Raw genomic sequence first — 13,651 nt, 5'->3', positions numbered from 1 at the left:
GTGTGTATACGTATGTTGTTGGTTAGCGCACTTACTTATCATCATATGAGTTATTGCTAGCTTAATATGTGTACATATGTATGTGTGTAGGTATGCATGTTTACTTAGGTAAAACATTTATTTTATTTTCACTCTTATTGTTACAACTACACATACACACAACTTAGTGTTTTTTGCTCTTTTTCTGTTAATTATGTGTTGCTGTATTTTGTTTTTGTTTTTAGCTACCGCTATTAAATTTACTTAAGTACGACGTACATACATATATTTGTGTATATGTATATGTTTATTTGGCATAGGGATGATTTACATCGGGATTTCGCATTAGCGTACTATTCTGGCTGCCCGGCATTGTTGTGGCATTTTGATCATGATTGCTCAATATCTTTTCCGTCTCCTGCCGGCTATTGGCCATTATGCGGCGTATTGTTGGTGCGCAGGGTGTACGTCAAAGGCGCGATTCCTGCGCATGCTCATGTCAAACCTGACTGTGCGCATTCATGTGCATTGTTTCAGCCTCGGCTGCGGCACTCAATTGTCCAGCTGGATAATACTGCAAAGAGGCACAATTGAGGTACTGTTTGAACATTAATACAGGGTGTAAGCTAATGGTATTAATATTAAGAAAATATATTATTGTTATTAAAATATTTTAAAATCCAGTTTATGATTGCTTGTAATTGTTAAAATAAAAAATTAGATTACTTTCAATTTCTGCGTATGTACAGTCACTCACTCAGTACTCACACATTATATGATACATACGCATTTTTTTTGTAAAGTTTCTTATATTTCATTATAGTTTGCGAAATTGGGAAAAAAGAGTATGAGGATATTTTACTTATTTCGCTTTGTTTAATTTCTCAACATAAAATACGAAAAAATGTTTACTCATTTCATTTCAAATGCAAAAAACGAAAACATAGAAAACGAAACTCAACTCGCAGCCTAATTGATACAGTTAAGCACAGATATATGCGAAATACTCGATATACTAAAATGGAGCCGCAAAAGAAGACGAGATGGGATCCACAGAATGACCGACGATCGGTTGGCAAGACTGGTGATGATCGGGAAACCAAGCACTATACGCCTGCGAGGAAGACCACGGGGATCAGCATCCGATCATTAATAACAGTGATTTTTATATTGTATATTAATATGTATATAGGATTTTGTTAGAAACAGGATAATAATCTTAAATAAAGATGAAGAAAAAGAAGAAAAATAGCAACTATTTATTTTGAATTTTTAAAATTTTAAGGTATGTAATATAGTATTCTGTTGGGTATCCTTTATCATCAATTTCAGCTTAAAGTCTACGTGGCATGGGGTCAACCATTTTTTTGTGTATTCTGGACAAATTCCCTTCCAGTCGTAAAGAATATCGCCTTGTTAAGATTGGATTTGTTATGGATGCCATATTTTCTTATATTTGTCTTCAAAATGTGCACTGGGTCTAATACCCTAGACTGCAGTTAGTTAAGGGAACGAAAGTTATTGGATTTGCAGATTGCATAGTACTAGTGATGGTGGTCAAATTTATAAGAAATTAAACAGAAATTACAATCTGAAGTAGAAATTCGTGGTTGGGAGAAGCAGGCTGTCTTGATAAGCTGTAGGAACATTAAAGAAGTGGCTATTTTAAATATTGGTGGTCGCGAAATAAATTTTAAATCGGACTTACTGTGACTAGGCATCATATTCGATGTGAACCTGACATTCAAAAAGCACAGAAAGTACGAAAACTCAAAAAGCTGCGTATGCACTGATAAGGGTCATTTTGAGAGGTCCCAAATAATAACATAATCAAGTGTATGTAAGTATCATGGACATCTGCAACATAGCGTCTTCCTATATGAGGCATAAATCTGGTATCTTAAAAAACGTGAAGTTAGGCCACTGTATCGATTCTGCGCTGTTAAAGTATACACCACGTTCCAAAAAACCTTTGAAGAAGCAGCACTCGGGTTCGGTTGCCTTTGTCTCATTGATATACTGCAAAATGGCAAACAGTACAAAAACCGATAGCAAAAGCGTTGGGTCTCGCACATAGCAATTGGCAAATGTATCTTTTGATTACTTTTATGACGAGGAAAGTGGATTTCCACCTGACCCAAATTCAGACAGGATATGAAGGCTTTAAAATTTAAACACGAGTACGACCTGTACTGTACCTTCTGTGAAGAGAAATTTGTTCAACGCGGCTAATACTGTTTATTGTCCATACGATGCTTGCAACCGAAAGAAACGAATCAAGTATTAAGGCGTATAGGCCATTTGGGGTAGAAAACCTTGTGGATTTGTTTGTACTTATTTATTAAAAATTAGTTGCAAGTAAAATTTAGAACTAATAATTTAAAAGGGAAACTACGCCTTCAGGCTTTTGTCCTAATTAAATGGCGTATATGGAAATAAATATTTGGCAGATGTTTATTCCTTCAACCCTTTCGCGATATTGCCATATGGCAACAGTAAATCTTTGCATTTTTAGATTTTTGAGGCATTTTGGGCAAATGTTTTCAACAATTTTTGAATAAAGTATATAGAAAAATGTTCAGTCTGTTATTTGGCATATAAATATTTTTTCGCTCGCAGCTTTAAAAGCTGTGCTAATTTTTAAAACTAAGCTTGTTGCCATATGGCAAAAAATTTCTCGTAAGGTGTTAACTTGCATTAGATTGCAGAGGAAGTTTATTTGCGATTGAAACCAATACAAAACATTTGTTGCCAACATTAAAAAAAAACACAAAAAAAATATAAAAAGATATGTATTTGTATTATTATTGGTCCTAAAATAAATACTCAGACAAAAATTTGGATTTTTTGGATGGCGCAATAAAAAGATGTAGCGAAAGGGTTAAATTTGAATATTAAAGCATTCCTTTTAATATTCCGTATTTCAGAGTCGCTATAGATGTTTGAGATGTGCCATCATAACAGCTAATAAAACGTTGCATTTTAAAGGTGTCTTTTATGCACTAAAGAATTGACGGTATTCCCAAATAGTTTGATCAGAAGAATGGACGAAGACTCGGCGCATAAAATTGAACAGTACCAAGTCAGTTCATGTAAACTTCACCCAATAAAAAAGTAAATCACTATCCAGTAGTACTGCTAGCAATACCACATGCAAACACTACAAAATACCTTGGCATAACGTTCGACCCTAAACTTTGATGGAAGTAGCAAAACTTAAACGGCATTAAATCCATCTGCGGTTAAAAAGAATGAAATGGCTAATTCGACGAAGATCAAAGTCTCCATATAAATGATGATTAAATAAGGGCCGATGTTGAATGTGAACCACACAAAAAACTTGATGTTTATTTGCATTTGATTTAAGATCGAGCAACACGTTAAAGTTATTCAGGCTTATTATGAAAACAGGCGTTCAAATCAATATGCACATCGCGCACTTCATCTTCAGTAATGAGGCACATTTTCACCTCAGTGGATTCGTCAATAAGCAGAATTGTCGCATTTGAGCGAATGGTAATCCAAGAGTGATTGCCGCAAAATCAATGCACCCACAAAGAGTGACTGTTTGGTGCGGTTTATGGGCCGGCGGCATCATTGGGCCGTATTTTTTCCAAAATGAGACCGGTCAGGCTATTACTGTGAATAGTGTTCGCTATCGTGAGATGATAACGAAATTTGTATGGCCGGAATTGGAAGATATGGATGTGGACGATATGTGGTTTCAACAGGACGGTGCCACTTGTCACACAGCTAACGAAACAATGGTTCTTTTGCACGAAAACTTTGATGGCCGAATAATTTCACGTCGCGGCGATGTCAATTGGCCGCCAAGATCATGTGATTTGACACCGTTGGACTTCTTTCTTTGAGGTTATTTGAAAGAAAAGGTGTACGTCGATAAGCCAGCAACAATTCAAGAGCTAAAGGATGAGATGATTCGGCACATTAACGGCATAGAACCTCAATTATGTCTCAGCGTCATCGAAAATTTGAACCATCGGATGGAGGTGTGCTGCCGAGGCCGCGGCGGCCATTTGACCAATATTTTGTTCTATACGTAATTCAGCTATACCAGTATTATCATAATAAAGAGAAATGACAATAATTTCTTAAAAAAATTGTATTTTATTCAAAATCAACACCGGCCCTTGAAACTTAACCACCCTTTATATTAATGCAGTGTATACTAATTATAAAACCTGTGCGGTCCTATGGTGCGCAATTAGGTCATATAAATATACTTCATCGATATCAGTTTAAAAACCATTCAGATATTCTCAACCCAACCTGTTTCGTTCTCAATGGCGATATTCACCGTAACCTCAAAATCTCTACGGTCGTTGAAGAAATTAAAAAAAGCAAACAGAAGCTCACTCCATGAGGCTTCAACAACTCGCTAGTTTATTTGTACTTAGTTGCAGTGCCAACAAATATTACAGAATTACTGCGGCATAGCGCTGGTGGATCTCTTGTTATGAGATGTCCATGAGTTAAGATTGAAATCGCGAAAGAACTTCCATCCTATTTGATATCAACAGAATACCATTCCAGCCATGTTTTTTTCCAGATTTGTACTTCTTCAAAAAGTGTTTCCTTTTCACGTCCTCTTTGTGCTGTTTGTGATGTAAGCGCTGGTTATGAATATGCCATCTATTAATCTTTAGTTAGCTAATTATACTTCAATCGAGAGAAAATTGGGCAGTTGTTATTTCCATGACAAGCACAATTCTAACTTAGCAGTGCCCTGCGGAATAGCTCCGAGAATTTCATAGAGCAGCAATAGACCACTGCCCATCCGAGAAGTAATAACTCAAGGCAGTTTCACGAAAAGGAAAAGTTGGGTTTATTGTGCAGTGAGCCGAAAAGTAGGTCCCACACTTTCGGCTTTCAATGTTTTGTGCCACTTCTGAAGCAAGAAAAATATTAACGAACAACAAAAAACATCCTCAAATATGAAAGCCTTCCTCAGTTCAGTTTAAAAAAATGTACATTACATTTCTTCGAATGCCTATCTAAAGCAGATTCTATTCACTCTCCAAGTTAAAGCATTTCGTCGGCGCTTTACATTGCCTATGCGAAATCTGGAATTAATCAGCACCAACACAGCTACCAAAAGCTGTTCTTCTACCAACCATATTAAAACAAGCCACTATATGCATACATACATACATCATTACATACCAAATACCTGCTCTAACATGTAATTAGAACTCAAATATTGAACAACTACTCTTGGCTATACATGCAACAAATTTGTACGTACGGCGCTGCATTATCACCATTAAGTAGAAATGCTGTAGGGTTGTGTGAAATATGAAGCAAATGAAGTAAGGTGTAGATATCATTGGGAGATTACTTGCTTTGCTTCATATGCATGTGCATAGAGGTTCGATCATGAGTACATGCAGTCAGGGATGTATGCGGCTATGTATTCGTCGCTTACTGCTAGTCAACTTATTAATATGTAATGTGGGCTCTCTGAATATACCACACTGTGCTTTTAATGGCGTGGTGAAAATTCATATTAATTTCAGTAATAGAAAACAGTTTGCTTCATAAGACATACATATGTAAGTACAGGGTGTTTCGGTAAGATGTGGCATTTGAGAACTTTGAATAGCTTTGAACAGATGCTCGACTTGTTTCTTCTATGTATAGCCTATTCAAAATTTCTATGAAGTACAATGTTGACCATGTAGCGGAACGAACAGAAGTTGTGTAAATTTGTTTAGAAATTAACTCAACAATAACAAGATTTTTGGAATAGACTTATCATGAGTGGTGAGGCACATTTCATATCAAGGAGAGGGGTAAATAAACAAAATTGGCGGCCATGAACATTATCCATAGTCACTCAATCGTGACCGATATCGGTCCATGATCACCGAATTGTCAAAGAAATATCGGTAATTGTTCATTTAAAAAGCGCGCGTTACAGATACGTCTAAATTTTTTTTTTTTTTTGCTGGAATGTTGGTACAACTATCCTCTATAGTGACGCAGAGTTTGAGCGTGCTCTGTCAATTAGCTTGTTTTGGGCATTTAATTATATTAGCCAACCGCAGGTGTGCTCTGCGGTTTTCCCTATGGGTAAAAATATCGCACAGAGAACGAGATTTCGTACGCGGAGTCTTTGAAAATGTTGCAGAAAACCTGAGGCGAGTGTGCTTTATCAAACACGCAAAGCACGGCTCTACGATTGGTATGTATAAGGTTTTTGTAGAGGGCCGAGGAGTCGTGGAAGATTTGCCTTGATCTGGCCGCCCATCAACGTTTTCAACGGATTAAAACGTTTTCAACGAATGAAGTCAAGAAAATGGTGATGGAAAAGCATCATTTAAATTTAAAAGAGGTAGTTCGTGACCTTAGCTTGTCTCACGAATCAATTCGCAGCATTTTACACCATCATTTGGGCATGAGCCGCGTGGCTGCTCAACTCGTTCCAAGAGAGTTGAATTTCAAAAAATGCATCGGAAGAAGTTGGTTGAAGACATGCTTGAGCAAGTGAATTCGGACCCAACGTTTATACAGGACCCAACGTAACAGGTGATGAGACATGGGGATATGAGTTTGACATGCAAACCAGCCAGGCGGCTGAATGACGCTATCCACATGAGCCGAAACCACGTCCATGTCGGTCAATAATGAAAGTCATGCTACTCGTTTTCTTTGATTATTATGGTTTTGTGCACTCAGAATGCAATTCGAATGCTTCTACGGTAAATAAAAAATATAATATAATTTAGAAGTTATGCGACATTTGAGAGAGAATGTGGGTAGGAAACGATTCAATTTGTGGAAAGAAAACTCATGGATCTTGCACCATGATAGTGCACCGCTTCACAAGGCTCATTTTGTGAACACTTTTTTGACCAAAAACTCGACAAATATAATCGAAGAACCACCGTATTCATCGGAATTAGCCCCCTGTGACTTTTTCCTTTTTCAAAAACTTAAACTGCGAACGTCGCTTTCAGTCGATAGATTAGTCTATTAAGTAGTATTCGCTGAAGGAGCTAAAGAATATCTCTTCAAACGCGTTTAAAAGGTGCTTTGAGACTAATCGTTGGCTTATGTGTATTGCTTCGAATGGAGACTATGTAGAGGACGAAAAAATAAATTTTAATGATTAAACAATTATTTTGCGCTTTATTGAATAATTCTCGGTAATTTTTTGACAGAGTTAACAGCGTTGTGCTTTAGATTTGTTGTTATTTGTTGTTGGCGATATCGTTAGGCTTAGCCAAAATAGTATAGTAGCAATATTATCCCGCCCGCCATTGTGATCTGAGCGATTGTTTACTGGATCCGATTTACTTTACTTAAAGAGCCCACATCCAAAACTTCATCACTATTAAAGCTATGCAAATTTTGCGGCGGCGGTGCAATACTAGGAGTCTGTAATGATAAGTCATTTAATGATGTTACCGGTGATGTTGCCGGTTGCAACTGATGTCTTATGATTGTGGCACGTTCTTATTTTGTAAAGAAATCACTTTCGACTTCACTATGAGTCGCTTCTCTGTTCAGTCCAGTTCAAATCTTAGGGGTCTTTTCTGAAAGTGTCACTTTCTTGGCAGTTAAGTAACGGCTACGCTTTATAGCTGCACGTACCGAAAAGTCAGCTACAAATATCTGAATAGATCCACGTAGTTGCTGAATTGGGTAAATCAACAAGCACATTTGGTTGAAGTGCCGCGGTGCCGAAATAAGTAAATGCAGCACTTTTGAGGAGTAAGTTCTCTTTGCGGACGGAGAGTAAGTTCTCTTTCTACACGAGATTCTAAAATAAATACGAAAAATTCCATGGCCTTGCTTCTTGATAAATAAGCAAACGAAGATCGTCCTTGCTTTTGATGGCATTTACTCTTTTGACTTGATGGTATTTACTCACGAAAATGTTCCTTTTGCGACTTGTCTCCAAAAACTATGATTCCGACTTATCTCCTCGCTCACCCGATTTCGGATTTCCTCCCATGGGGCTATTTTGAGGGAAAATTGTACATTAATATACCTAGCAGACCTGATTCTTTGAAAGCTAATATTCAAGGGGAATCGTCGCCAGAACCAGAAGTGCCCCAAATTGTTATGAAAAAATGCGAGTTGCTCCAATATTGTTTGGGTCCCGGCCCAATAATTTGCATTATACCGAATAAAATTTTAACCGCAGCATATCGAAATTGTTGCACCCTGTAAATGTGTACAAATTTGTATATGGGTAAAATCACCCATCACCTTTGCTCTTTGCCCTCGCCCCCTCTCATGGTAGTTGTGTGCACAAGCTCACTGTGGTATAAGTAGTATTTACTGGGCGAGGATGATACACCAAAATACATAGTAGACAAACGTGGTAACCAAGCGACAGATATGCCCATGCTCGTCATTAGTTTAACGTTGCATCCACTGCCGCAGCCGTGATCGTGCCAGAAAGCAAGGCTGGTATTAATGAAAGCGATGATTATTCAACCATGCGAAGTATGAAAGCAAACAGGCGCACCAGGTTACAAGTGCAAACACATACATATGTACATCCTACTTCTACATACCCGTTCATGCACATTTCGTTGGCTCAACTGCACTGAAGCATTCATGCGAAAGTGTGCAGCAGACTTGTGCCAACGTATGTAAATGTATGCGTGCGAGTGGTCGCTTTTCCTCGTTTTATCTTGGTGGCTGTATTGCCACTGCCATTGCCAAAGACGAGGTGTGCATGTATGTGTATGTTCCTAAATAGCTGCTGAATAAGCTAGAACACCATACGTATGTGCATTGTTGCTGATTTGTTTGTATTTGTCAGTTGCTCATTTGACTGTCAGCCATATCTTACTTTATATGCAAACTTAGATGTTAGTGGGTTAGGCACCCACAGCCGACTGTAGAGCAATCTAGTAATACTGCCTCGCTGTAGGCAGGTTGTGGTCGCAAACGAGAAGATGATTCCGTATTTGAATCCCAATTATGGAGAATGGTTAAATGTATACGGACTGGCACTGCTTTGCACCTTTCAGTGGATATGGGGTTGTGTGTACAATCTCTGTCAGAAAAAAGGAACCACGATTATTCTGAATTATAAAAGATATATGTATATGAAAGTATGCACACAACCACGAGTCGCAATTACTCAATAAGCCGAGTAGTCTCCATTGTTGTCGAGTATAGCTTGGCATCTTCTTTATGCTTTGAACCAGATTTTCTACATAGCTAGTCGACAAACAAGAGTAGATTTTGCGAAATTGACGCACGAGTTGCTTTCAGTCATGGACTGGCCTTCCAGCAAGATGCGTTATTATAATTTCCCACACATTTTTACTGGGGTTGGCGTCTGGGGACTGAGAAGGTCAGTCCAATTTCTTGTTTTGTTGTTTCTTAATGTGTTTTTCTGAGAGCAGTGGTTTTGATGATGTGGGACAGTAGGATATGTTCCCCTACTTCAGTCGACGTTCGATGATGGTGATACTCACATCTATTTCATTTTTAGCAAGAACTGATCATGCTTAGCGTAGTCACAAAAAAAGGGTCCCGCTTAAAAAGTTTTATACTGCTTTTTTATCGTCACTCGCTTCAAGCCGCGCTCGGAAAAGCGCACTCAACATTTTTGTACTCCTTATACCGTTGATTCCACATCACAACAAAGTTTTTTGATTTTTAATCACTTTTGCAGCCGCGGCGTAAGATAATTTCGGCCCTTTCAAATGCGTGTATAAAAATACCGCCTCAAAACAATTCGCGTATTTCTCACCCATTTTGGTTTGGTTGCGTTTACGGGAAAGTTTCGAACGACACTAATTTGAGTTAGCACTGGCGTCGTAGCCCTTGAGTGGGACTATTACGCAGAAAAAAGCCGAACGAAGTATATCTTGAAGTTACAAGAAAAAACCGGTTATTTTATTTTAACACAGACTGTATACTTTCGCGCAACTGAAATTTGGTTTTAGGGTGGTTTTTTATAAAACCCCCTCAATATTTAAATATATCCGAGAAGTAAATATTTATGGGGTTTCTTGAAATACGTTAAGATAAACGTCAAAATAGACACACACATACAGGAGCATTACCACATACTAGGTTGTTCAATAATTTTGCGGTAGATTGTTCATAGGTATGAATGTATGCAAAGTTCAATTTGATTCTTTCAACTAATTCTTCGTTTACAAGAAAATATATGAGCAAATGTGCAAAGTCTTTAAGAACTTTTCGCCATCATTAGTACAATAGAAAGATGGGTTGCTGTATTTAAACGTCATTGCACAAGCCTTCAAGACGATCCACGATCCACGTCAAGGGCGTCAAAAAAACAAGAAAACCAGAAAAGCTAGAAAAAATATTGGATATCGTATTGGAAAACTATCGAGTGACTGAAGGAGATTTAGGAGAAGCCCGAAGCATCTCATTGGACAGTGAAAGCAATATTTTTTCACTAAAGTTTGGATTTCAGAAAGCAGCATGCACAATGGGTGTCGCATTCGCTAACAATGGAACAAATGAAAATTCGAATGCGACTTTCTCTGCAAAATTTGGAGTGTTTTCGAAAGGATAAAGTAGATTTTGGGCGTCAATCCATCACTATGGGCAAGATTTAATGATTCTAAATTGAAACAAGAGGCTAAAGAGTTCGTGTCCAGAAATCGATCAAGAAGGTGTTACCACCAGGAAGGAATTTGTTTGTACATTACTTACAATCTGGTAAAGAAATAAATTCTGTATGTTATTGTAACCTTTTAGACTAGCTGAACGAAAAAAAATCTTGAAAAAAGAACCAGTTTGCAAAAGAAAAACATTATTTCCCATCAGGACAAAGCACCGCGTTACAAGAGCATTTTCGACTTGATTGAATTAAAGTTCACCAGATTTGGATCCTTGCGATTTCCTTCTGGTCCAGACTTAAAAAAACTCAAGCGATGGGATGGGAAAAAAGAAACACGTTAAAAACCAAAAATTAAACGCAAATTCCAGTGGAAAATATAAAAACATTGTTAAATAAAAATATAAATAGTAATACAAATTGTTTAGTAATAAAAAACCTTCTCTTTGATTTCAACTCGTAGCTTGCTTTCAGCACGTTTTTTCTTCCACCTAAATCTCTATAGATGTAAATATGTGCTCATGATACATTCTGAGTCGTCGTATGTAGTAGTGGAAACTATCTTGATGCTTTCTATTTCAATTCAACCGGGCTATTCGGGTCATGTTCTTCGATTTCGATGTAACTGAAATATGTTGCTCTCTGGTCAAAATAACACGTATTTTTTTGTTCGCCCGAAAAAAATTTTTTCAAGAGTTATCGGCAATTTTGTTTTTCGCCTCAAACTCGATTTTTTTTTATTATATAAGAAACAAATTTTTTTAAATGCCCATAATTTAGTCAAAAATTAACCGATTTTAATAATTCTGGGTTCAAAATGATCGTAATTACTTACAATTGCAAAAAAGTAGTTGAAAATTTTTTATTTAGCAAAACAGAAAAAAAATTTAAATTTTTTCGAAATTCAATATTTCAAAAAGTGTATTTTTTTTTATAACTTTTTTCAAATCAAAAGGACATCTCAAACTTTAATTGAGCTGAATGCCTAGTAGCTAAAAGGAGTTGTTCTTGAGTGATGCATTTTTGAGTAAAAATCCTGTTTCGCACTTTTTGTTTTTTGCAAAATAAAACATTTTCAACTACTCTTTTGCAATTGTTTCTGCATGAAGTCGCTCGAGTAAGTAATTACGATTATTTTGAACCCAGAATCATTCAAATCGGCTTATTTTTGACAAATTATGGGCGTTTAAAAAAATTTTTTTCTTATATAATTAAAAAAAATCGAGTTTGAGCCGAAAAACAAAATTGCCGATAACTCTTGAAAAAAATTTTTTTCGGGCGAACAAAAAAATACGTATCTCATTATTTTGACCAGAGAGCAACATATTTCAGTTACATCGAAATCGAAGAACATGACCCGAATAGCCCGGTTGAATTGAAATGGAAAGCATCTCTTTCATTATCATACATTCTTATTGGAAGAGTTGATAAAATAGTTCTTAAATTAAATACATACGGCAGTATGTCGTTTCGGCAGATCGTAGTGGCTTTGATGTTGGGACTGATTCTAACCTTTTTTCGGACTTTTTGTCGCAAAGATGTAGTTACATTCAAACTTCCTCAAAATCTCTTTCTAATTGATGGCTATAAAAATTAACACTTTGAGCCCAGCGTGTCCCACCGGTGGACATTTATGTTTTGACATTTATCATTGAAATAAAATTAGTTCGGTCTCAGAACTTGGACTTTGTAATTTGGTCTGCCAAAGCCTAAAAAATAGTGAATTATATTTAGGTAAGAAAAATTCATTATAGGATATAAAAAGTAAGAAATATATTATATATTTTAGATAAATATATTTTATTTTGCTTATAGAGCATTACAAAAAAAAATTTCTGAACGAAAACAAGTCCAATTCAAAATATAACTATCCCAAAAATTCATTTTAGGACTTAAAAAGTAAGATATATATTATATAAAAAAACAGATGTATAACTATTCCAAAGCTATTGAGAAAAAAAAATAAATTTAATAATGATTTATCTGTGGCTTTGAAAACACACTAAACACATGCTTCTTCACATTGCTCACAAATTGTGTTCATCCTTTTGGCATTTTTCGCGCATACGCCGCGTTGTGTTTCTTTGACATTGCTTTATAGCATGTAAAACATCTCTTTGTGGTCACTCTCTTTTGACCCTCCACTTCTTTTAATATGTGTCTTTGGGGATCGCTAGATGTCCATGGTCGTATCATATGCGCATCTGAATTTAAAAGGCCTGAAACAATTATTTCCTTGAATCGCGTTATATTCATCCTCTTTCCATTCAATGTATTAAATAGATGTAAGGCGTTTCCATTTGTGGTAGCAGTTATAAGATGGAACGTTTATAACAGTTTACTGTGAGGCAACAGTAGGGAGCATACGCTGCCATCTAATCTGGTAAGTCGATAAATGTTTTACCTTTGTTGTAGTCTAACACTACAGCTGGTTAGATGCATTCTCTTCCTTTGTGCAAAAAAGTTGTAAACGAATCGTTATGTTTTGTAATATAGTAAGCGTCTGTCTTTCCACTTAAGTACTATTGTTTTATTTTCATTCTGTTGGCAAATTATTTCGCCCTTTTTTAATGCTGGTTTTATTACTTCTGGAGAATTCTGTTTTCGATTGGCTTTTAGATCTCCAACGAGATGGGTCTTAATTTGAATCATCTTGTCTGCTAACGAAACACTTGTATACCAATTGTCAGTGAAGAGAGTTCTTCCTGAATTTAAGAGTCTATCCATATCAGCTCAGTTACAACTGTCTCCGAAATTGGTGTATCGTCCTGTTTCACTGTGCCTGTATAGACTTTGAATGACCGGGTGTAATCTCCTGCTACATAAAGTTTAAAAACTTTAGTGCCGTACCTATGCCGCTTATTAGGTATGTATTGCCGGAAATGTATTCTTCTACGGAATGGAATGTTACTGTCGTCAATACATACGACATTTTCTTAAACGTGCACCTCTTTGAACTTGGACTGGAGCATATTTAGAACGTCAGATATTGTGCGAAGACGATCATTTGCTTGGCTCTCGATATCAGAAGTATGAAACGTGGTTAATAAATGTTCCAATCTTTTTCTGCTCATGAATGTAGGAATT

At 36.6% G+C, this 13,651-nt stretch overlaps 1 protein-coding gene across 2 annotated transcripts in view; it reads right to left on the bottom strand.

Annotated features, from left to right (window-relative positions):
- Positions 1-259: 259 nt before the first annotated feature.
- The window catches only part of LOC129242423 (glutamate receptor 1), a 219,166-nt gene continuing 205,774 nt past the window's right edge, over positions 260-13,651 (bottom strand). Inside the window, exon 15 of one of the 2 annotated variants that reach the window (XM_054879050.1) lies at positions 260-577. In XM_054879050.1, coding sequence (XP_054735025.1) covers positions 479-577 — 99 coding nt within the window. In that variant the 3' untranslated portion in view covers positions 260-478. The remainder of the gene's footprint in view (positions 578-13,651) is intronic. The other variant, XM_054879051.1, reaches the window with a different exon arrangement.

This window comes from Anastrepha obliqua, chromosome 3, assembly GCF_027943255.1.
Source record: "Anastrepha obliqua isolate idAnaObli1 chromosome 3, idAnaObli1_1.0, whole genome shotgun sequence".
NCBI lineage: Eukaryota > Metazoa > Arthropoda > Insecta > Diptera > Tephritidae > Anastrepha > Anastrepha obliqua.
This window is presented reverse-complemented; position numbering and strand designations above follow the sequence as displayed.